The sequence below is a fragment of the Pygocentrus nattereri genome, chromosome 17 (assembly GCF_015220715.1).
Source record: "Pygocentrus nattereri isolate fPygNat1 chromosome 17, fPygNat1.pri, whole genome shotgun sequence".
Lineage (NCBI taxonomy): Eukaryota > Metazoa > Chordata > Actinopteri > Characiformes > Serrasalmidae > Pygocentrus > Pygocentrus nattereri.
The window spans coordinates 3,124,016-3,146,387 of NC_051227.1; the positions used below are offsets into that span (position 1 = coordinate 3,124,016).

A 22,372-nucleotide genomic window follows, 5' to 3' on the forward strand; every position below is an offset into this window, starting at 1 on the left:
GAGTCCGCACTGTAAAGTGGACATACAATGCAAGTCAGTATTACTGGTAACGTGTTTGGTAACACTTCATATAAATCCTGTATTCATACATCATAATTGAATTTATAAAGCATTATATGGTAATATATTCTAATATTGTGGAGTAAATAATACTTTATGACTGGTATGAACTTGTATGGTTGGTTATAAGCCGCAATTACATGCATAACAGCTTATAAAATGAGACTATAGAACATTATAACATCAGATTTCACTACGCATTGTAATGTCTGTTCATACAAACACAGTAAACAGCAATGTTGTAACACACCATAAAAAGCTTCTGATATTTTTCTGCATCATAGCACATGCACAGACATACCAAGTCTCCCGGAAGTCGCGGGAGTCTCCCGCATATCAATAGTGTCTCCCTGATGCCCGGAAGTCAGATAAAATCTCCCGGAATCCAGAAGTAGTGGCCCAAGAGTGAACACAAACGCGCACGCAGGCAACACAGACTTTTTCCCCAAATCGCGTGTGGGAAAGAGGGGGAGAGGGAGAGAGCGGCGCTCCCCTCGTGTGCATATTCATGAAGCGCATGCAAAACAGAGAGGGTTCTGATTGGCCTGTTCTCTCCAAAGAGTCTGTGAGTCAGCCAATCAGTTTTTAGTGTGGGCGGGCAGTGTTTTTTTTTCCCCTCCTGGACGGGATGCGTTCAGTGACAGAAGGAGCATCATGGCGGAGGGAGGGAAAGCGGATGTAGGGCCTTCCAAAAAGAAGAAATATAAAACTCATTTTACCTCTGACTACTCTGTTGGGAGAAGTGTCTCCCTGAAATTAATTTTTGCAAGTTGGGATGTCTGCATGCAGGTACATGCAGGGGGTTGGGGTAGTGTAGTGGGTAACACCTCTGTCTTCTACGCTGTAGACTGGGGTTCAATCCCCTGCTTCGACAAGCACCCTACACTATACCAATAAGAGTCCTTGGGCAAGACTCCTAACACTACCTTTACTTCTTCTTTCGGCTGCTCCCTTTAGGGGTCGCCACAGCGGATCATCTGCCTCCATCTTGCCCTATCCACTGCCTCCTCTACTTTTACACCAACCATCTCCATGTCCACCTTCACTACATCCATAAACCTTCTCTGAGGTCTACCTCTTCTCCTTCTACCCGGCAGCTCCATCTCCAATATTCTTTGACCAATATATCCACTATTCCTCCTCAACACATGTCCAAACCATCTCAACCTGGCCTCTCTGGCTTTATCTCCAAACTGCTCCACCTTCACTGTCCCTCTGATCTGCTCATTTCTAATCTTGTCCAGCCTTGTCACTCCCAACAAAAATCTCATCATCTTCATCTCCGCCACCTCCAGCTCAGCCTCCTGTCTTTTAGACAGAGCCACAGTCTCCAAACCATACATCATAGCAGGACACACTACTGTCTTGTAAACCTTCCCTTTCACTCTTGCTGCTATCCTTCTGTCACACGTCAGCCCTGACAACCGTCTCCACCCTCCATCCTGCCTGCACCCTCTTCTTCACCTCTTTTCTACACTGTCCATTGCTCTGGATGGTTGACCCAAGATATTTGAAGTCATCCACCTTTACGACCTCTACTCCTTGCATCTTCACCTTTCCACCTGCCTCCCTCTCATGCACACATAGGTATTCCGTCTTATCTCTACTGACCTTCATTCCTTTCCTCTCCAGTGCAAACCTCCCCCTCTCCAGATTCTCTTCCACCTGCTCTCTACTCTCACCACAGATTACAATGTCATCTGCAAACATCAAACATCATGGAGGGTCCATGGAGCCTCCTGCCTGACCTCATCTGTCAACCTGTCCATCACCATTGCAAACAAGAAGGGGCTCAAAGCTGATCCCTGATGTAACCCTACCTTCACCTTGAAACCATTTGTCACTCCAACTGCATACCTCACCACTGTCTCACAATCCTCATACATGTCCTGCACCACCCTAACATACTTTTCAGCTACACCTGACTTCCTCATACAGTACCACAGTTCCTGTCTTGGCACCCTATCATATGCCTTCTCTAGATCCACAAAGACACAATGTAGCTCCTTCTGACCTTCTCTGTACTTCTCTACCAACACTCTTAATGCAAAATTTGCATCTGTGGTACTCTTTCTGGGCATGAAACCAAACTGCTGCTCACTGATCTGGACCTCTCGCCTGGACCTCAACAACTCTATCCCATACCTTCATGGTGTGGCTCATCAACTTTATACCTCTGTAGTTACTGCAGCTCTGCACATCACCCTTGTTCTTAAAAATGGGGACCAATACATTGCTTCTCCACTCATCAGGCATCCTCTCACTCTCCAGGATTTTGTTAAACAACATGGTTAAAAAGTCCACTGCCTTCTCTCCTAAACATCTCCACACGTACGTCATCTGGACCAACTGCCTTTCCATTCTTCATGCTTTTTAAAGCTACCCTCACTTCCACCTTACTAATTCTCTGCACTTCCTGATCCACTATCTCTCCCCCCGTTGTCCTCCTCTCTCTCTCGTTTTCCTCATTCATTAGTTCTTCAAAGTATTCCTTCCATCTACTCAACACTCTCTGTTCACTCACTAGTACATTTCCCTCTTTATCCTTTATCAGCTTAACCTGCTGTACATCCTTTCCAGCTCTCTGTTTAGCCAAGCGATACAAGTCCTTTACCTGGACAGTAAAGAAGGAGTACTCTCCAGCCTCTCATACAGCTCATCATAGGCCTGAGCCTTTGCCTTTGCCACCATTCTTTTTGCTATGCAACTAGCCTACAGTACTCCTGCCTACTTCCTTCATCTCTCTGGTTATCCCATTTTTTCTTAGCTGCCTTCTTCTGAATACTCTCCTGGACTTCCTCATTCCACCACCAACTTTCCTTGTCTTCTTTCCTCTGGCCAGACAAAACACCCAACACATTCTTGCCAGTTTCTCTCACCACCTTAGCTGTAGTTTCCCAGTCCTCAGGTAGCTCCTCACTGCCCCCAAGGGCCTGTTGCAATTTTTCCCTGAACTGCCTGCAACCATCCTCCTCCTTCAGCTTCCACCATCTAATCTTTGGCTCTGTCTTCACTCTCTTCCTCTTCTTTGTTTCTAACCTCATTCTACAGACAACCACCCTATGCTGCCTTGTAACATTTTCCCCTGGCACCACTTTACAATCTCCAATCTCCTTTAGGTGGCATCTCCTGCTAGGGATATAATCCACCTGTGTGCACCTCCCTCCACTCTTGTATGTCACCCTGTGTTCTTCCCTCTTCTGAAAATACGTGTTCACCACAGCCATTTCAATTCTCTTTGCAAAATCTACAACCATCTGACCTTCCGCATTTCTGTCTTTCACACCATACATACCCAGCACCTCTTCATCCCCTCTGTTCCCTTCACCAACATGTCCATTGAAGTCTGCACCAATCACCAATCACTCCTCTCTAGGGACACCATCTACCACTTCATCCATCTTACTCCAAAACTTCTCTTTCTCCTCTAACTGACAACCAACCTGTGGTGCATATGAACTGACCACATTCAAAATCACACCATCAACCTCCAACTTCAGGCTTATGATCCTGTCTGACACTCTCTTTACATCCAGAACACTTTTCCCAAGCTGTTCCTTTAGGATTATCCCTACTCATATCTCTTCCTCTCTACACCATGATAGAACAGTTTGAATCCACCTTCAATGTTCCTGGCCTTGCTTCCTTTCCATCTGGTCTCCTGAACACACAGAATATCTACCTTCCTTCTCTCCATCATGTCTGCAAGCTCTCTGCCTTTACCAGTCGTTGTCCCTATGTTCAGAGTCCCTACTCTAACCTCCACACTCCTGCCTTTCCTTCTCTCTCGCTGCCGTCTAACCCGCCTTCCTCCTCTCCTCTCTGATGGTCTTCGACCTACAGTAGTCCAATTTCCACCGGCACCCTGCTGGTCAACAGCACCGGGTCCCGTTGGAACAACCCGGGCCTCGACCGATCCGGTATGGCAATCATATTTGTGATCCGCATGATAGTTTTGGCACAAGTTTTACGCCAGATGCCCTTCCTGATGCAACCCTCACCATTTATCCGGGCTTGGGACCAGCACCAGAAGTACACAAAGTACACCCTAATGGCTAACACTACCTTCACCTACCTGTGTAAAATGATCAAATTGTAAGTCGCTCTGGAAAAGAGCATCAGCCAAATGCCGTAAATGTAAAATGTTAATGTTTCCAGGTAGACATTTGTTTCGTATAGAGCTGAACAGTGACCACCCACTTTTTAGCAGCTCTGGTTCTGGAAGTAAAAATCCCATTAATTTGCACTCTAGACAAATTTGAAAAATCCTTACATAAAGAGTTTTAAGCACCAATCGAACTGACTAGCTATGAGATGAATCATGACATTATAAATACTTATTTGTAGCAAAAATGGACAAAAAGGCAAGACGGGTACAATAACTTTTCCCCTAGCTCTCAGCCAACTTCTGCAATTGTATATTTTCTCTACTGCTTTTCTGTATCTATTTGTGTTATTATTGTTTTGTATTATACATTTTTCTGCATATAGAGTTTATTTTTTCTTTCTGTTTTTTGGTTCATTTTTTACACCTTGTTTTCAGGAGGAAGTTGCTTAGCAATCATAGTGAAACTTCTTAAGAAATATATACACATATTGGCATGGTCATGTCATCTGCATGCTTGTTTATATTATGCAGCAGCATGCCATGATTACTTCATATGTGTGTAGTTCATGATAGCTGCCTGTAAGCTAACAGGGGCTGGAGCCTATCCCAGCTCTCATCGGGCGGAAGGCAGGATATACCCTGGACAATCACACACACTCATGCCTAGGGGCAATTTAGCATGTCCAGTTGGCCTGACTGCATGTCTTTGGACTGTGGGAGGAAACCGGAAAACCCAGAGGAAACCCACACAGACACAGGGAGAACATGCAAACTCCACACAGGGAGTTTGGGACCCTAGCAACTGCTTCACACTTAGCTGCAAACTGCTCCAGTGAGCGCTGGAGGCAAACATGTGATTCAGCCAAAAGAACAACATCATCTGCAAATAGCAGAGACGCCACCCTCCAGCCTCCACACGTAATGCCCTCCTGACCTTGGCTATGCTTTGACACCCTGTCCGTGAATATCATGAACAGGAGTGGAGACAGAGCACAACCCTGCTGGAGCCCAATGCTAACACTGAATTCTTTACCACAGTAGCTGTGTGCAGCTAGGCCACCTCAGCTTCTACAGTATCACCATCAGCTATTTGAGAGCACACCTTTGTCTCGTATGTCGTTAGCATCAGAAAAGTATTGAAACCCATCACTTTAGAATGGCTGAATACTTTTGCAGTGTGAGTAAACTTAGACAATTACTTAGACAAAAGAAAAACGAACCTGAGACAAGACGCCACTTTGTTTGCAGCATTGGACATCTAAACAGGCCGGAAAACTTTGCGGATCTCAGATCCCACCTTCGTTGCCATAGAATCTGTTGACTTCTGCTGGCAAGATTTTGTTTCTTGAAGAAAAACAGGAGTGGAGACTTGAGGAAAAAGAAGTTTACATATCACCCAAGAAACAACATACAAAACGCAAATGAGATTAACCCAAATGGTAAGGGAAAACAGAAGGGAACAGAAGTTACAAAGTTAATAAAATAAAATAAAGTAAAATAATATTTAACAACGTAAAGCTTTTTTATTGTCATGTACAAAGAATGGTAGTATTAAGAGGTATAAATGAAAATAAAATAGCACATTTCGCATACGCACATAGCTTAGATATGTGTTGTGGTAAACAATCACTTCACTCAGACGCTAGAGCCTTTGAGTATCTTTATTGAGAGCAAGCCGATACAAGCATTCGCATGCAAGATCAGAGGGTGCTCCGGCTGTAGGCAGAGAAAACTGGGTTATATATGATAAGTTGGGGCACGCCTGTCCCTTAAAAGGTAGCTAATTTCTAGGTAGCTAGGTAGTTAATTTCATTGGCACAGAAAGACACAAGCAAACTTTCAGTGGGGTCAAGCTCTGCTGGACACGTTAATAGCTATTGTGGTTTCAGCCTGCTTCCTGTTGCTGGCTGGCCCTTACTCACACACACACACACACATCCTAGAGCTTTTGACCTCATACTTACTTTAAGTGATCTGCAGGATCATAATGAGAAAGAAGCAAATATGCCAAGGCCAGCATTATTTAGCAATGTAGTTTGTTCTTAAACTTTTATTTAACTGACAAAAGTACAAGGAAATTGTTTTTAATGTTTTGTTTGACCAACTTAATTGTGAACATAAAAAAAATTGAAAAAAAAAGCTGAGACACTGCAAAACAAGCGAAGTTTATAGAATATTCAAATTACTCCATTTTGAAACATTCCACAATAAGCTGGTGAATTGGTAACAGGTGAAGGTATCATGATTGGAAATAAAAGAATATCTACCAAAGGCTCAGTCTTGTCAAGCAAAGAGAAGATTTTCATGAGAGAATTGTCAAACAGTTCGAAAAGGACACTGCTGACCACAAGACTGCAAAGCATTTAGGTGTCTCATGATTTACTGTACATAATATTTTGAAAAGATTTGGGGAATCTGGAGAAATCTTAGTCCATGTAGGGAATGGCTGGAAACCACTGCTGAATCTTCAAGTCCTCAGACGGCACTGCACGAGAAGGGAGGTAGCTTGGAAAACCGTTGTGACGTAATAGTTCACAGCTACATCAAGAAATGCAGCATTAAAACTCTATTGGGAAGAGAAAGCCATGCATCAATTCTGTACAGCAACACTGGTGAGTTCTCGGGGCCCAAGCATATCTCAGATGGTCTGAAAGACAGTGGAAATGTGTGCTGTAATCAGAAAAGTTCACGTTTCAGCTTGTTTTGGGGAAAAATTCATTTCAAATTCTTCATTCCAAAGATGAGCGGGACCATTCCAACTTTTGTTGGTAAAAGGTGCAAACGGCAACATCTGTCATGGTAGGGGGCATCTGTGCCCATGACATGGGTGACCGGCATATATGTGCGAGGGACTACAGATGCATTTATTGGGATGTTAAAGAGACATATGCATCGAGACAATTTCCTGAAAGTCCATGGTTATTTCACCAAGACAATGCGAGGCCTCATTCTTCATGTGCTCCAACAGCATGGCTTTATAGACACAAAGTGTCTTACAGTGTCCCACTTACAAAACTGTAATAATTAGTATCTTCATGTCCCAGACAATTAAAGTGTTATAAAGGGAAAGTGATGTAGCAGAGTGGTAAAGATGCCTCTGCCCCAGCTTTTTTTAGACTGTGTTGCAGGCATCAAATTCTAAATTTAGTTTAACTAAGTTGTGGTCAGTAAAAACACTGGAAATGTTCCAACTTTTCTAGAAATGGGGTTTGTATTTTAAGGACTGGAACTTTACACAATGCTCACATCAAATATCTCAGAGAATGACATGTCACGGTGCTCTTCCATCAACCTTAACCGTCACTACATATCAGTTTAAAGATCAACTCTGAGAACGATGACAGTCATCTACGGAGGCATCCGTAAGGAAAAGAGTTCCATAACTCCAGGCTTTGGACACTGTGGGATGTCTCAGTGATCTTGTAAGCTATAATTAACTGCCTCACCTGTGAGAAAAGAAAATTAAACAATTAGTTTTAGCCTGTAACCTGATGCATCTTGCGGACTTTTAAATCAATCTAGCCTACATACCACTGAAATGTAAAGTGCAAAAGAATCTGAAATCATGATAACTGTTGTTACTGCTATCATCTGTAATTGTAGTATTAATATCTGACTTAGCTGATCATATGGAAGTTACTGGCTTTCTGATGACTCGTCTATGTCATTGTAACTCCTTTAAGGCTTTGGTGTCTGATAATGAGGCATAATGTGCAGCAGTTTTATGACATAGTCTTTATGAAAAATTTCTTGAAATCATTGTGAATCATAGTATGTGTAGCCGTAGCGAGGGCTAAACGATTTGGGAAGAATATCTAATTGCAATTTTTCTGCCCAGTACTGCAATATCGATTTGAATGCATTTATCTTCTATAAAGTTAAATAGGAGAAGTTTAGCAGTTTAATCAGTAAAGTTGTGTATGAATACATCTGCATTTTAATAAGGGAGAGTGACAACACCTGGCAAAATGCAAAGTATGGCATTCCATATTCATGATTGGGCACCACCTATTTTACACATGGTCAGCGCATCGTCACATGACCAGAGGTCTGTGAAATGAGCCATATTTACAAATTTACAAATACAGTTGCTATCTGCAGACTTGATCTTTTTGGTTCGAGCCTTAAGCCAAAAAAAATTGCTGAAAAATGAAAGGATTTTAGCAATGCTTTGTTTTTACTTAAATTGCTGTGCTTAGGAAATACAGCTTCAGCCTTCAGTAATATGATCTTATTATCTTAGTCATTTTGTGTACACAACACGCTCTGGGGATTTTAAGTGGCCTTTTAAATGAAGGTACGATCTGTGGTTTTCTGAACTGGATCATGGATAAAATCTCCACAGAGTCACTCTGGACACGTAGTAAGTCCTGATGGTAGCATGATGTAGTAGGTGATATAACGGAAAGGAGTTAGGGGCAGACATCACCGAAACAGATTGGGCGACTGGTCTATTTTCCTAAGTCAGTCATCAAAACTACTAAGGCCTGTATCTCTGGGATGTTTGGGCCTTGAGTCACCAAATGTTGATATGTCATACATCTCCAAACACTGACAATGTGCTCCGTGCTTCAAGAGTAGGGGCAATGGTGGTAGAAAGAGACTCTGATGATATAACGAGAATGATGTACTGGCACATATGGAAACAGCCTGAGGCTTTGGTGACGGCAGATTGGTGATGGCCACTGGTCAGGAAAACGCTCTGTACGCCAAAACTGGGCTGGAAGCCAAACGATCATTCTCGTTATATCATCAATTCGTCCCAGGCCGTTTCCGTGATATTTGCTCCCTACTCTACCATTTTTGGCACCGCACCAACCCTAAAGCCCATAGAGTCTCTTTCTACCACCATTGCTTGAAGTTAGGGAACTGGCCCTGTGACCGGAAGGTTGCTGGTTCAATCCCCTGTGCTGACAGTACATGACTGAGGTGTCCTTGAGCAAGACACCTAACCCCCAATTGCTCCCCGGGCGCTGTGGAAAGGGCTGCCCACCGCTCCAGGCAAGTGTGCTCACAGCCCCCTAGTGTGTGTGTATTCACTACTGTGTATGTGGTGTTTCACTTCATGGCTGGGTTAAATGCGGAGGTGGAATTTCCCCGTTTGTGAGATTAATAAAGTATCGCTTAACTTAACTAACTCAATTCCCGGGAGGAACTCTTAACACCACCACGTGGGCTTCATCAACATGGCCTTCTTCGGATATTTCAACAGAGGCTCGACAATCACTTCTTCTTCTCAGTTAACTGGTTAATGATGTTCTGTAGGATTCAGTTTGGAAAGAAATGAAGATAATGTTTCAAATCTCACACAAAAATCCTCAAACGTCCTACAAAAAGCACAGATATCAGGATATCACACATGAAAAAGACAACATTTGTTCATATTCAGAAAGGAAATGCATTCCTAATAGTGATCAAAGTGCACATAAATGGGACATTTTGTTTCATCTCATTCTTTTTCCACATTACTGTTGGACTGTTGGGGCCCCTAAAAACTATTGTGTCTAGGGGCCTCACAGGGTCAGTTCCCATCCCTGATCCCTATGTGCAGGAAAATAGATTGGAGAGAAATGAGATGTGGTGAATCGGGAGATTCACAGCATGAATGTGCAGCTGATCATCACCCTCATGCCAGAACATTCCTCTTCGTACCTGCAGAGGTCACTCTCGTCCCATTATTAATTTTTCTCAGCTGACCTGCAACCATCTGTGTTAATTGTCTTTTTCTAACTGTTCTTGGTTCTGTTCTGTTCATTGTGAATTCTCTGGCTTCATGGATTGGATTTGTGTCTTACTTGGTCTTTTTTTCCCGGATTTTTTTGTACCCAACTGCTTCAAGTAAGGGGTTCTAACAGAGTTTTTTAGTTTGTTATGCTTACTAGCCTACAGTAATTTCAGGATATCCAATACAACAATATCTAGTACTCAGAGAACTAAACGATTTATTTTAGGTGCCTCAAAAAACCTCCCCACACTGTAGACATAAAGGTTCTGTGCAGGTACATTTCTCAGTCATCATGGCACAAATAATGTAAATGTTTCCTCAAAGGTGCCACTGTGCTTTTAAGGTCTGATTGTAACCCTTAAATAAGTTTTTCCAGGTAAAAAGCTCATATTGTACCTTTCATAACCGAATGTTTTAATACAGAACAATAAAACAAGACAGGGTGTGTGGAGTCAATACAGCTCAGAAAATATGGTACAGTTATGTTGCCTGACTAAAGGTACTGTGTACCCTTGAGGGTCCCACCCCAGTGACAAAAGGGGCACTGCCCCTGTCTAGTTTAGTGCCTTTATTTCTGAGAGTATAGTTGATGGAGTCATTGAAGGATCCCTTAAAGGCTACAATGTCTTGCAGGAACGTCTAATGATCTCTAATGGGTTCCATCATACATTTTGCCTCAGCTGTCTTACGTTCAGCAGAGAACCACACTGTTCAAAAAAAAAATTTTCCTTGAGGCCCCTTGTGGAGAAAGCTGTGGAACCCAAAAGGAACCCTCGAACATCCATTCATTTTTACAGTAAAGGAATATTTCAACGCTTTGTTGAATCCACGCCACAAAGAACTGTGACTGCTCTGAGAGTGAGGGGGGACCCAGTGCCCCTAATAAAGCGGGATATATATGTATAGAATATACATATAATAGAAACACAATAAATAGAAATACATTTTCATGAAGCATAATATGCCTAGAACATCTTGAACTTCGTGCTTTCATCATCACTGTCCAAAGAAAATTATAACTTTACAGAAGAAGACAAAAAGTTCTTAATTTCTGAGTTAATGTAGAGATTTTATACCTTACTTTGGAGCGTTTCTATTGGTCAGTTTATCGTGACCCTTTCTCACAGTGTAAAGACAGCTGAGCTCAAATGATGTAGATGGAGAGACGATGTTTGATCATCGATGTTGAGCAGAGAGTTAAAGGTAAATCACACACAGTCACAGATGGTATTTATTTTCTCGCTATATTTAACGGTATTACTAATATACTTAATATACAGTAACACTTTAATCACGGGAGTATGTACAGAGTTGTATAGCTTCATATACAATATACTGTTTAAAGAGAAATATCACACAACACATACCGTAATAAATAAAACACAACATTACGATGATGACGTCACTACGAACAGCAGAGTTTTGGATAAATAACATTCTTCATTAAAAACATGATTTATCAAAATACATAAATATTTTTTTAATACCAGCATTGAGAGTCTACAGACCTCAGTCAGGTGACCAGCAAAAAGCCCTTAAAGTGACAGTCTGGCAATAAATCAGAAAACAGAAAGAGAACTATGAGTTGAATCTGCGTGAATTTAGGCTGGGGTTGGTAGGCTGGGGTGGGTAGGCTGGGGTGGGTGGGCTGGGGTGGGTGGGGTGGGGGTGGGTGGTTCCAGTTCATTCACACTGTGATCATTTTTAATCAAATTACATACACAGCTCTATCAGCCGGTCAGCTAGGTTAGCTCAGTGAGCCATGTTAGCAGAGTGAGCTAGGTTAGCTCAATGAGCTATGTTAGCCGACTGAGCTAGGTTAGCTCAAAGAGCTATGTTAGCCGAGTGAGCTAGGTTAGCTCAATGACCTATGTTAGCCGACTGAGCTAGGTTAGCTCAAAGAGCTATGTTAGCCGAGTGAGCTAGGTTAGCTCAATGAGCTATGTTAGCCGAGTGAGCTAGGTTACCTCAAAGAGCTATGTTAGCCAAGTGAGCTATGTTAGCTGACTGAGCTAGGTAAGCTCAATGAGCTATGTTAGCCGAGTGATCTAGGTTAGCTCAATGAGCTATGTTAGCCGACTGAGCTAGGTTAGCCAAGTGAGCTAAGTTAGCTGAGTGAACTAGGTTAGCTCAATGAGCTATGTTAGCCGAGTGAGCTATGTTAGCTGATTGAGCTAGCTAAGATCAATGAGCTATGTTAGCCGAGTGATCTAGGTTAGCTCAATGACCGATGTTAGCCGACTGAGCTAGGTTAGCCGAGTGAGCTAGGTTAGCTCAATGAGCTATGTTAGCCGACTGAGCGAGGTTAGCTCAATGAGCCATGTTACCAGAGTGAGCTAGGTTAGCTCAATGAGCCATGTTAGCAGAGTGAGCTAGGTTAGCTCAATGAGCTATGTTAGCCAAGTGAGCTATGTTAGCTGATTGAGCTAGGTAAGATCAATGAGCTATGTTAGCCGAGTGATCTAGGTTAGCTCAATGACCGATGTTAGCCGACTGAGCTAGGTTAGCCGAGTGAGCTAGGTTAGCTCAATGAGCTATGTTAGCCGACTGAGCTAGGTTAGCTCAATGAGCCATGTTACCAGAGTGAGCTAGGTTAGCTCAATGAGCCATGTTAGCAGAGTGAGCTAGGTTAGCTCAATGAGCTATGTTAGCCAAGTGAGCTAGGTTAGCTCAATGAGCTATGTTAGCCGAGTGAGCTAGCTTAGCTCAATGAGCTATGTTAGCCAAATGAGCTATGTTAGCCGAGTGAGCTAGGTTAGCTCAAAGAGCTAGGTTAGCTCAAAGAGCTTGTTAGCCGACTGAGCTAGGTTAGCTCAAAGAGCTATGTTAGCCGACTGAGCTAGGTTAGCTCAAAGAGCTATGTTAGCCGAGTGAGCTAGGTTAGCTCAATGACCTATGTTAGCCGACTAAGCTAGGTTAGCTCAAAGAGCTATGTTAGCTGAGTGAGCTAGGTTAGCTCAATGAGCTATGTTAGCCGAGTGAGCTAGGTTACCTCAAAGAGCTATGTTAGCCAAGTGAGCTATGTTAGCTGACTGAGCTAAGTAAGATCAATGAGCTATGTTAGCCGAGTGATCTAGGTTAGCTCAATGAGCTATGTTAGCCGACTGAGCTAGGTTAGCCAAGTGAGCTAAGTTAGCTGAGTGAACTAGGTTAGCTCAATGAGCTATGTTAGCCAAGTGAGCTATGTTAGCTGATTGAGCTAGGTAAGCTCAATGAGCTATGTTAGCCGAGTGATCTAGGTTAGCTCAATGACCTATGTTAGCCGACTGAGCTAGGTTAGTTGAGTGAGCTAGGTTAGCTCAATGAGCTATGTTCGCTGAGTGAGATAGGTTAGCTCAATGAGCTATGTTAGCCGACTGAGCTAGCTTAGCTCAATTAGTTATGTTAGCCGACTGAGCTAGGTTAGCTCAATGAGCTATGTTAGCCGGCTGAACTAGGTTAGCTCAATGAGCTATGTTAGCCGACTGAACTAGGTTAGCTCAATGAGCTATGTTAGCCGGCTGAACTAGGTTAGCTCAATGAGCTATGTTAGCCGACTGAACTAGGTTAGCTGAGTGAGCTAGGTAAGCTCAATGAGCTATGTTAGCTGAGTGATCTAGGTTAGCTCAATGAGCTATGTTAGCCGAATGAGCTAGGTTAGCTCAATGAGCTATGTTAGCCGAGTGATCTAGGTTAGCTCAATGAGCTATGTTAGCTGACTGAGCTAGGTTAGCTCAATGAGCCATGTTAGCCGAGTGAACTATGTTCGCTGAGTGAGATAGGTTAGCTCAATGAGCTATGTTAGCTGACTGAGCTAGGTTAGCTGAATGACCTAGGCTAGCTGAGTGAGCTAAGTTAGCTTGATTAATGCCATAAATGCCATAGATTAGCTGAGTGAGCTAGGTTAGCTGAGTGAGCTTGTTTAGCTCAATGACCTAGGCTAACTGAGTGAGCTAGGTTAGCCGAGTGAGCTAGGTTAGCTCAATGAGCTATGTTAGCCGAGTGAGCTACGTTAGCTGAGTGAGCTAGGTTAGCTAGATTAATGCCATAAATGCCATATACTAGGCATGTAGAGATAAGCTTGGTTAGCCACGTGAGCTAGCATGAAGGTTAACATAAATGAATCTTGTCTGCCTACAGGGGGCGGCTTAAGGGAATTTTGTATCAACGTTTTGTCCTTGAGCAAGACACCTAACCCCCAACTGCTCCCCGGGCGCCGTGGATAGGGCTGCCCACCGCTCCACCTAGTGTGTGTGTTCACTAGTGTGTATGTGGTGTTTCACTTCACGGATGGGTTAACTAATCGCTTAACTTTAACTTAACTTAATGTTCTCTTCACTTCAGATCTACATCAGTGATGCTGAATATGTAAATTAAAAACAGGGTAAACTAATATTAGCACTGTGTGTTTATAAAGACTGAGCTCTGGTTACGGAACTGTAGGTGATCTAATCACAGTTAAAGATGAAAAGTCTTCTGAGTTAAAACAGTTAAACCTTTAACAGAGTTTTAACATTAATAAAAAGAAAATCTGATCAGTTCCACTTCCAACTTTGAGCGTAATGCAGAAAACAGCCACTGTGTGAATAAGTGAATGGTGGGCATTTGTCAGTCTTTTGGGGGTCTCTAGGACCTGAAGCAGCCAGAGCATGAAGACCCTCGTCCTGATTCCAATTTGGGTGAAACGATGTCCTGAATCTCAGTGTGAATCAGATCATTCTCATTAGCGAGGATGTGTTTCACCAAACAGTTAGCAGCTTCATCTATATTAATGTTCTCCTGAAGAGAGAGAGAGAGAGTTAAATTATTAGAGGAATATTCGAACACAACAAAAGTTACACACTCAGTAATGCACTGCAGGGGTGCAATTAATTATTAACTGAATATTCATGAGTTGTTACATTTACATATTCATGAGACTTTGAGTCAGCAGGAAGTGTCTGTGTGATTACCTGCTGGTTGTCATTTCTGTCACACAGGGTTTGTGTGTGTGATTTTATTTCAGCTTCTTTCGTGTCTTTTATATTGACAATTTTAATATCTATATAATATTTAGATATAATGTATCATTTTTAACAATTAATTGAAAGAAATGTTAATATTTGTAGTTTAGGTTCTAGTAAAATTCTAAATATTTGCTGCTGAATTCCTTTAAAAAGTAGCCTTTTATCATTATGCTAACCATCCCCATAACATCTGCCAACCAACCCCATGAATTGAGTCATGACTCTCACACTGAAAATATTGTTTTTTTAAGATGTTCTGCTTTATCTGCTGCTGGTTGGGTCTTTGTGGTCTTTGATATACAGCAGAGTGAAACCTGTGTCCCCTCCTTTAATGGTCTTGAACACCTTTTCTCCACTGCCTGATCAACATTCCTTGGAGACAATGCTGTGATTTACCTTTGCAGATGTTTCGAACCAACCGAGGAACCCGTTCTCCTGGCAGAACTGTTCCATCTTGATGGCGTTGTTGGTGAGAACATCCCTGCCCTGGTCACACTTGTTGGCAAGGAGCACGGCGGCCACCTGTTTCCCGCTGGACTGGCTGAGCTTAGCGTCCAAGTCCTCTTTCCACTTCGTCACCGCCTCAAAGGTGGACGGACGCGTCACGTCAAACACGATGAAGGCGCCCATGGCCTCGCGGTAATATACGCGGGTCATGTTCCCGAAACGTTCCTGACCTGCAGGGAGGAACAGGAATGTCAGAACATCTCAGTATTCTGGACTCTCTGGAGGCCTTTCATTTTCTACTAAATGTATGGAGGCCAATTTAGAAAAGTTTTTTTCTTTTAAACATTTTCCACTATCAAAATCATCCAGATAAAGAGAACCAAACATGGTGCTAGCCATGTCAGTTTCCACACCTCAAAAGAACATTGCATAGCTAGACTGTTACAGCCAGCAAGCCTTAATGTTCTATCTAGTCCACCTTTATAGATAATGGTTATACAGTCAGAAAACCAGCTTGCCCGCCTTGTTCAGACTGCAGCCCAAATCGGATTTTTATCACATCCAGATTGGATCCAAATTAATATGTGATATTCTGGACCGCAAATCAGATCTAAACCATATTTGGAGGCAGTTTGAAATGCTAGTCCAATCGGATTTTTACAGATGCATCTCAGTCTGGATGCTCAAATCGAATTTCAAACAGCGACAATGTCAAATCCTGAATGTCAAATGAATGACACACAAATCCAGTTAAGTCAAGTCAAAGTTCATTTAGCACTTTTTCAAACAGGCGTTGTCACAAAGCAGCTTTACAGAAATGTTGGATCCGAGCCCGCATGAGAGTTGCCAATGATGACAGTGGCAAGAAAAACTCTCTAAGAGCAAGAGCAAGAAACCTTGGCTAGCAAATAGCATTAGTATAAAATATTAATAATAATAAAAAAAATAATAAAATACAGAAACAGGGAAAAATAGGTGGAGAGCAGTGGTTAAATAGATAGTTTGAGTCAGTTTGTGCAGATGAGGTTTGCACAGTGCTGTACAGTGAGAAACGACATGGTGGTTAACCCGGTCCAGAAGGCTGGTGAACAGCAGCACCTGATCAAGGCAGAAGCAACAGCATCAGACACACAAGATGGGTAGCTGTTCAACTCGGAAAAGAAAAAGAAACGAGTCAATTCTGAACAGAGTGACTGATCACAGATTACAGTGTTAACAAATGATCACTCGCAAATAACAGAGCGGACAGTCGACTGAAAAGATCTGATCTGAGAGACAAATCTGATTTACCTGCAGGTTGAACACAACTATGAATATTACTGAACAACTTCACATGATCTGAGGCGAGAAGCTGAAGTTGGCTTCCTGTTCACCTGCTACTTACACCGATTTTTCGTTCAGCAACGTCCGTAACAAGTGCACCATTTAAGGCGGTACAGAAATTTCTGATAAGAAGCCAGTGAATTAGACGCCAACTTAACACGACTGAGGCCAGTATGTGATGACTGAAGCTTGCAGTGCTAGAAATGAAGCAATCTTCAGACTCCAAAGATGCCTAGCATGAGGGGCAAACTGTGTATATTTGACCAGACTATCACTTTAAAGGACAACTAGTTACTGTGAAGTTTAACTGTAGAGGTTGAATTCTGGCCTCAGGAGCCGTGATCAGATCCACAGATGCTCTACTGGAGTTCCCAGCACACCAGAACCACAACATTTGCCCTTGATTACCCATTCAGAGTGTAAATATAGCTCAACTCTGAACTGTCTCAGAGGACTGGAATGAGAACTTCAGTTGTCATTGATAATGAAAATCACGTCCACTGTAGCTGTAATGCAGCAGCTTCTCTCGATGGAATGTCCTCGTCTGTGTCTGCCCAGAGTTCATTCAGTTGATTGGAAGATGGAGGCTTGCCCAGTGATTAGACTAATAGTCTAATGATATTAATAACAGAATAATGAAGCTGCCACCTCATTAAAACTTTAAAAATGTAAAAAATGTCTCAAGTAGCTTTTCCCTAATCTCATAAGTGCAGGTTTTCCCAGGACAATCCTGCGTTTCAGTTCACGTCCCAGTGTCCAGAATTGTACATTTTTCCTGTATGTCAAAGGCAGCAATCATACGATTGGGAGCATCCATATAAGTAAATAATTCATATTTTTCCTTGACATGTTTCTTAAGAAAATTTGGATCCTGCTGAACATTCCAGATGTTTCTAAGGGGCAAATGTGTTCAGCTTAAAGGGTTGAGTGAATGTTGAGGGACTAAAATGTACATCATGAAAAAACATGCTTGAAACATGATGTTAAAGTGATTTACACAATAATGCAAAAATGTCTGTTGATACATTTTTCAGTGCTTTACGTTTGTCTACAGGTCTCCCTGAATTAATCTGTACTATTCGATCAAAGTAGAACCCAACAATGACAACCAACATTGATGGACCATTAAATCTACTGAGTATGAGGAATCACTGACACCACTGAGTCAGAGCATCCAGTGACCCAGGTGAACCTGAGGAACCACTGACCCTACTGAGTCTGAGGAACAACTGACCCAACTGAGTCTGAAGAATTATTGTCCCAAGTGAATTTGTTGACCCATTGACACTATTAAGTCAGAGGAACCACTGACCTACTAAACTGTTGATCCTACTGGTTCAGAGGATTCACTGACCCTACTTAGTCTGAGGAATCACTGATCCAGGTGAATCCAAGGAACTATTGACCCTACAGAGTCAGAGGAGCCATGGACCCTATTGACTCTGAGGAACCACTGACCCTTCTAAATTAGACAAGCAATTGAAACTACTGAGTCAGAGGAACTATTGACTCTATTGAGTTTGAGGAACCACTGACCCTTCTAATTAGAGGAACCACTGACCTTTCTGAGTCTGAGGAACCATTGATCCTATTAAGTCTCAGAAACAAATGACAGCACTAAGTTTGAGGAACAATTGACTCTACTGAATCTCAGGAACCATTGACCTTATTGAGTTTGAGGAACTACTGACCCCACTGAGCCAGAGGAACTATTGACCTACTGAACTAATCACCCTATTGAGTCTGAGGAACCACTGACACTATTGAATCTGAGGAACCATTGACCCTACTGAGAATGAGGACTCCTTGGGCATCCTGTCTGTATAGTCTGTACTGTAATGGCGAGTAATAAGCTGTATGTTGCTTGGTGCCCTTTAGCGATGAAGAAGAAAAGCTCTTCTCTCTCTTTTTATTCACATGATCTTGAATAGGTTTGAGAATCTTATTCATGCAGCACATGTCCAGAAAGAAGAGAAGCACAAGGCTCCTGTTCATTTGTAAAAAAGAGCTGTACCTTGACCTCAGCCAACCTCTGTTCTTTGAGCTCTAAGCTGTAATTTAGATCAGCCTCACTCTGATCTCAGATCTCACTCATGAGTAAATGAGGAATTGAGGAACCGCCAGAAAAAGAAAAACACAAACACAATTAGCCATACAAATGTATAATAAATGCAGTTAGAGCCACATCGATGGATAAAATTCATATATTACTCTACAAATCTGCGATAGAGGATGATAGTGTCAGTCACATTATTGATCACTGTGTGTAATAAGGTTATTCTGTGACCCTGAGATGGTCTACACTGGTGTCGGACCTGCACAAAACAATTACAAAAACATAACACAATATTACTGTTTATATTTTGGAATACATGGGGAAAAAGAGTGAAAACAGAGTGAACATTTACTGCAGTGTCTTTCACAATAACACACATCTACAGTCTCTGAATTCTCATGAGGCTGTCCCTGATTGGTCCGAAAGCTGTCTTTGATTGGTCAGAAGGCTGTGGCTGATTGGTCAGAAGAGTCTCCCTGGTCAGAAGGTTGTCTCCGATTGGTCCACAGACTCTCCATGATTGATTTGAAGGCCATCTTTCACTGGTCAGACAGCTGCCTCTGACTGGTCAAAACGTTGTGCTATTGCTCAGAAGCTTTGCCCTGATTGGTCAGAGTCTCTGACTGGTCAGAAAGCTGTTGGATTGGTCAGAAGCTTAGAAGTGGTTTGTTAAAAGACTATTCTTCTATCTCTAGATAATTCAAATAGAGAGTTTGAAGTCTTTCCTGAGTAATATTCTGAAAAAAAAAACATGTATATTTGGAGAGTAGGACCATAAATTATTAGGAGAACACACAAACCATGCCACAGAGGAGGAGGAGCTAGATTGGTATTGGAAGTGTGCAGAATATTCAGATTAACTATAATCATTATAATATAATATTATAGTAATAATAATATAATATAATATAATTCAGGTTCTTTAATTCAGTGTGATTTGTGTCTCGTATTGCATCTCCATTCATTTTTTATCTGTTTATGTTCACACAGATTAACCCTCTCTCTCTCTCTCTCTCTCTTTTCCTCTCTGGAAATCTCTCTCACATGAGCGAGAGACACATGACCTCTCTAAGGCAGACTGTGCGAGGCTCGGCTGCCTGCAAGCGACAGAGAGACTCAAAGAACTCTCATGTGAGGATTCCAGACGTCCAGCGACTTTGAGGAGACACAGGTTGTGTTCCAATATACACAAGCAGCTCAGTGTTCTAGATTCAGAACAACTACCCCAGTGTTCTAGATGTCTAGAATACTATTTTAATTAAAATACAGTATTCAGTACATAAGCAGCTGACAATTTTAATTAGAACCCAAGTAAGTGAACATTCCACTGAGAAAACAGGGAGACAAGGATTGTTGTTAATGTACAAGTAGCTGAGTGTTGTAGTTATTCAGGTATTGAAGCCACGTCCTTAAGCTTACCCTTCATTGCCAAACACTACCAAACACTGAAAAGGTTATTTACACCATCCTGCTATAAAGTCTCTGATAAATATTCATTAAAAACATGTAGCCTACATTTCTCTGCACTACATTTCAGTTCAGATCACCAGATTTGAAGAGAATGAGCTCTGGCCATTTTGTGGTCTGATTGCATAAATCTGTATCATTAGAACAGTAGAACACATAGCAGAACAATCCTGAGACAAGCACTGATTATCTGTCCACTTCCAGCAGGTCAAATTAAATAAAGCTTCCTTAAAACTATTTTAAGTAAAAGTGAACATTAGTCATGTGCTATAGCCCTCAGTGGCAGAGTCAGGAGCTAAGTAATGTCTTTACTGTTTACGGGATGTTCTACAGTCTAAAGTATCTGAGATGGTCAGTAATGTCTCAAATCTTTACAGTTTGTTCTATAGTCTAAAGTATCTGAGACGGTCAGTAATGTCTGTACTGTTTACAGTATGTTCTACAGTCTGAAGTATCTGAGATGGTCAGTAATGTCTGTACTGTTTACAGTATGTTCTAAAGTCTGAAGTATCTGAGACGGTGAGTAATGTCTGTACTGTTTACTGTATGTTCTACAGTCTGAAGTATCTGAGATGGTCAGTAATGTCTGTACCGTTTACAGTATGTTCTACAGTCTGAAGTATCTGAGATGGTCAGTAATGTCTGTACTGTTTACAGTATGTTCTACAGTCTGAAGTATCTGAGATGGTCAGTAATGTCTGTACCGTTTACAGTATGTTCTACAGTCTGAAGTATCTGAGATGGTCAGTAATGTCTGTACTGTTTACAGTTTGTTCTACAGTCTGAAGTATCTGAGACGGTCAGTAATGTCGGTACTGTATGTTCTACAGTCTGAAGTATCTGAGATGGTCAGTAATGTCTGTACTGTTTACAGTTTGTTCTACAGTTTAAAGTATTTGAGATGGTCAGTAATGTCTGTACTGTTTACAGTATGTTCTACAGTCTGAAGTATCTGAGATGGTCAGTAATGTCTAAACTGTTTACAGTTTGTTCTACAGTTTAAAGTATCTGAGATGGTCAGTAATGTCTGTACTGTATAGTTTGTTCTACAGTTTAAAGTATCTGAGATGGTCAGTAATGTCTGTACTATTTACAGTATATTTTACAGTTTTAAGTGTCTGCAGTCATAAGTGCTGGTTTCTGAGGGGCGTTTTTACCTGCAATGTCCCACAGCTGGAGTCGGATGGTCTCCTGCTCCAGGTTTAGCACCTTTAGGGCAAAGTCCACTCCAATCGTGGCTCTGTAGTTGGGGGAGAAGTTGTGGTGGACATAGCGTTTGATGATGCTGCTCTTTCCCACCCCAAGGTCACCAATAACAAGGATTTTATACAAGTGTTCTTTCTGCTGTGGCTGCTGGTGGTGTTGGTGTTTTTGGTTCATGATGGACCTGCTGGACACTGACAAACGCTGGATGCCGCTGACAGATGCTGAGCAATTTTGCTGGACACTGACAGACACTGGTGGATGGTGGTGGACAAAGTTAGATACTGCTGGACACTGATAGAAGCTGACTGATGCTCTTGTTGGACTCTGGCGGACTCTGCTCGATGCTGCCGGGCACTAGTAGACGCTGGTGGACCCTGTTTGGCACTGCTGGACACTGATGGCTAATGGAGTCTGGTGAATGCTGATAGATGCTGCTGGACGCTGGTGGACGCTGTGGAATGCCGTCGTGGTGCTTCAGGCCACGCGGTATGTCCAGAAGTGAATGAAGGAGTGAGAGAGAATATGTCTGGAATGCCCTCCTACTCGTTCAGGATGGGAGGAGGAGGAGGAGGAAAGAGAAAGAGGGTGAGAAGGAAGAGGAGGAGGAGGAAGGAGGAGCTAAAAACTTGTGACCAGCAAGTGAGGCATGAGACTGAGGTCAAAAAGTCACATGTTTCTGACCACATTTGACCCCAAGGGCCCATGAGGCCTCAAAATGCTGAAAAAAATCAGAGCAGAGTGGCTTCATTAGGGAGCAAACACAAGCAAATCAGTTTCTGATGTTTAATGAGTGTCTCTAACACACCAACTACTAAATTACAGCTTTAAGAATATCTCCAGAGCTGGTTTATGAGGAACCTGGCCACTCCCTATTTCTCCCGTTATATTAAAAACAGGACAGCTAATCAGCCAAGGGCGCCCGTGAGTGAGTCCTCAATGAGTGGGAGTGAATGGAGCTAATGGCTAAAAAAGAAAAGTTAAAATAGCCACTTACC

The 22,372-nt window shown here is 42.3% G+C and overlaps 1 protein-coding gene across 1 annotated transcript; it reads right to left on the reverse strand.

Moving 5' to 3' along the window:
• Nucleotides 1–14,430: 14,430 nt before the first annotated feature.
• On the reverse strand, nucleotides 14,431–21,911 carry rab38a (RAB38a, member RAS oncogene family). Its single transcript, XM_017683053.2, has 3 exons — nucleotides 21,329–21,911; nucleotides 15,275–15,555; nucleotides 14,431–14,651 (listed from the first exon to the last, which is right to left on the reverse strand). Exons 1-3 carry the CDS (start codon nucleotides 21,549–21,551, stop codon nucleotides 14,499–14,501), a joined length of 657 nt encoding a protein of 218 aa, XP_017538542.1. The 5' UTR covers nucleotides 21,552–21,911; the 3' UTR covers nucleotides 14,431–14,498.
• Nucleotides 21,912–22,372: the final 461 nt, after the last annotated feature.

Bases quoted from the DNA above. Each gene is read 5' to 3' on its own strand.
- rab38a (XM_017683053.2), bottom strand. From the start codon at position 21,551: ATGAACCAAAAACACCAACACCACCAGCAGCCACAGCAGAAAGAACAC. The intron at 15,556-21,328 runs GTAAAAACGCCC...TCCTCCCTGCAG, and splicing joins CCAGCTGTGGGACATTGCAG to GTCAGGAACGTTTCGGGAAC. The intron at 14,652-15,274 runs GTAAATCACAGC...CTCTCTCTTCAG, and splicing joins GGTTCGAAACATCTGCAAAG to GAGAACATTAATATAGATGA.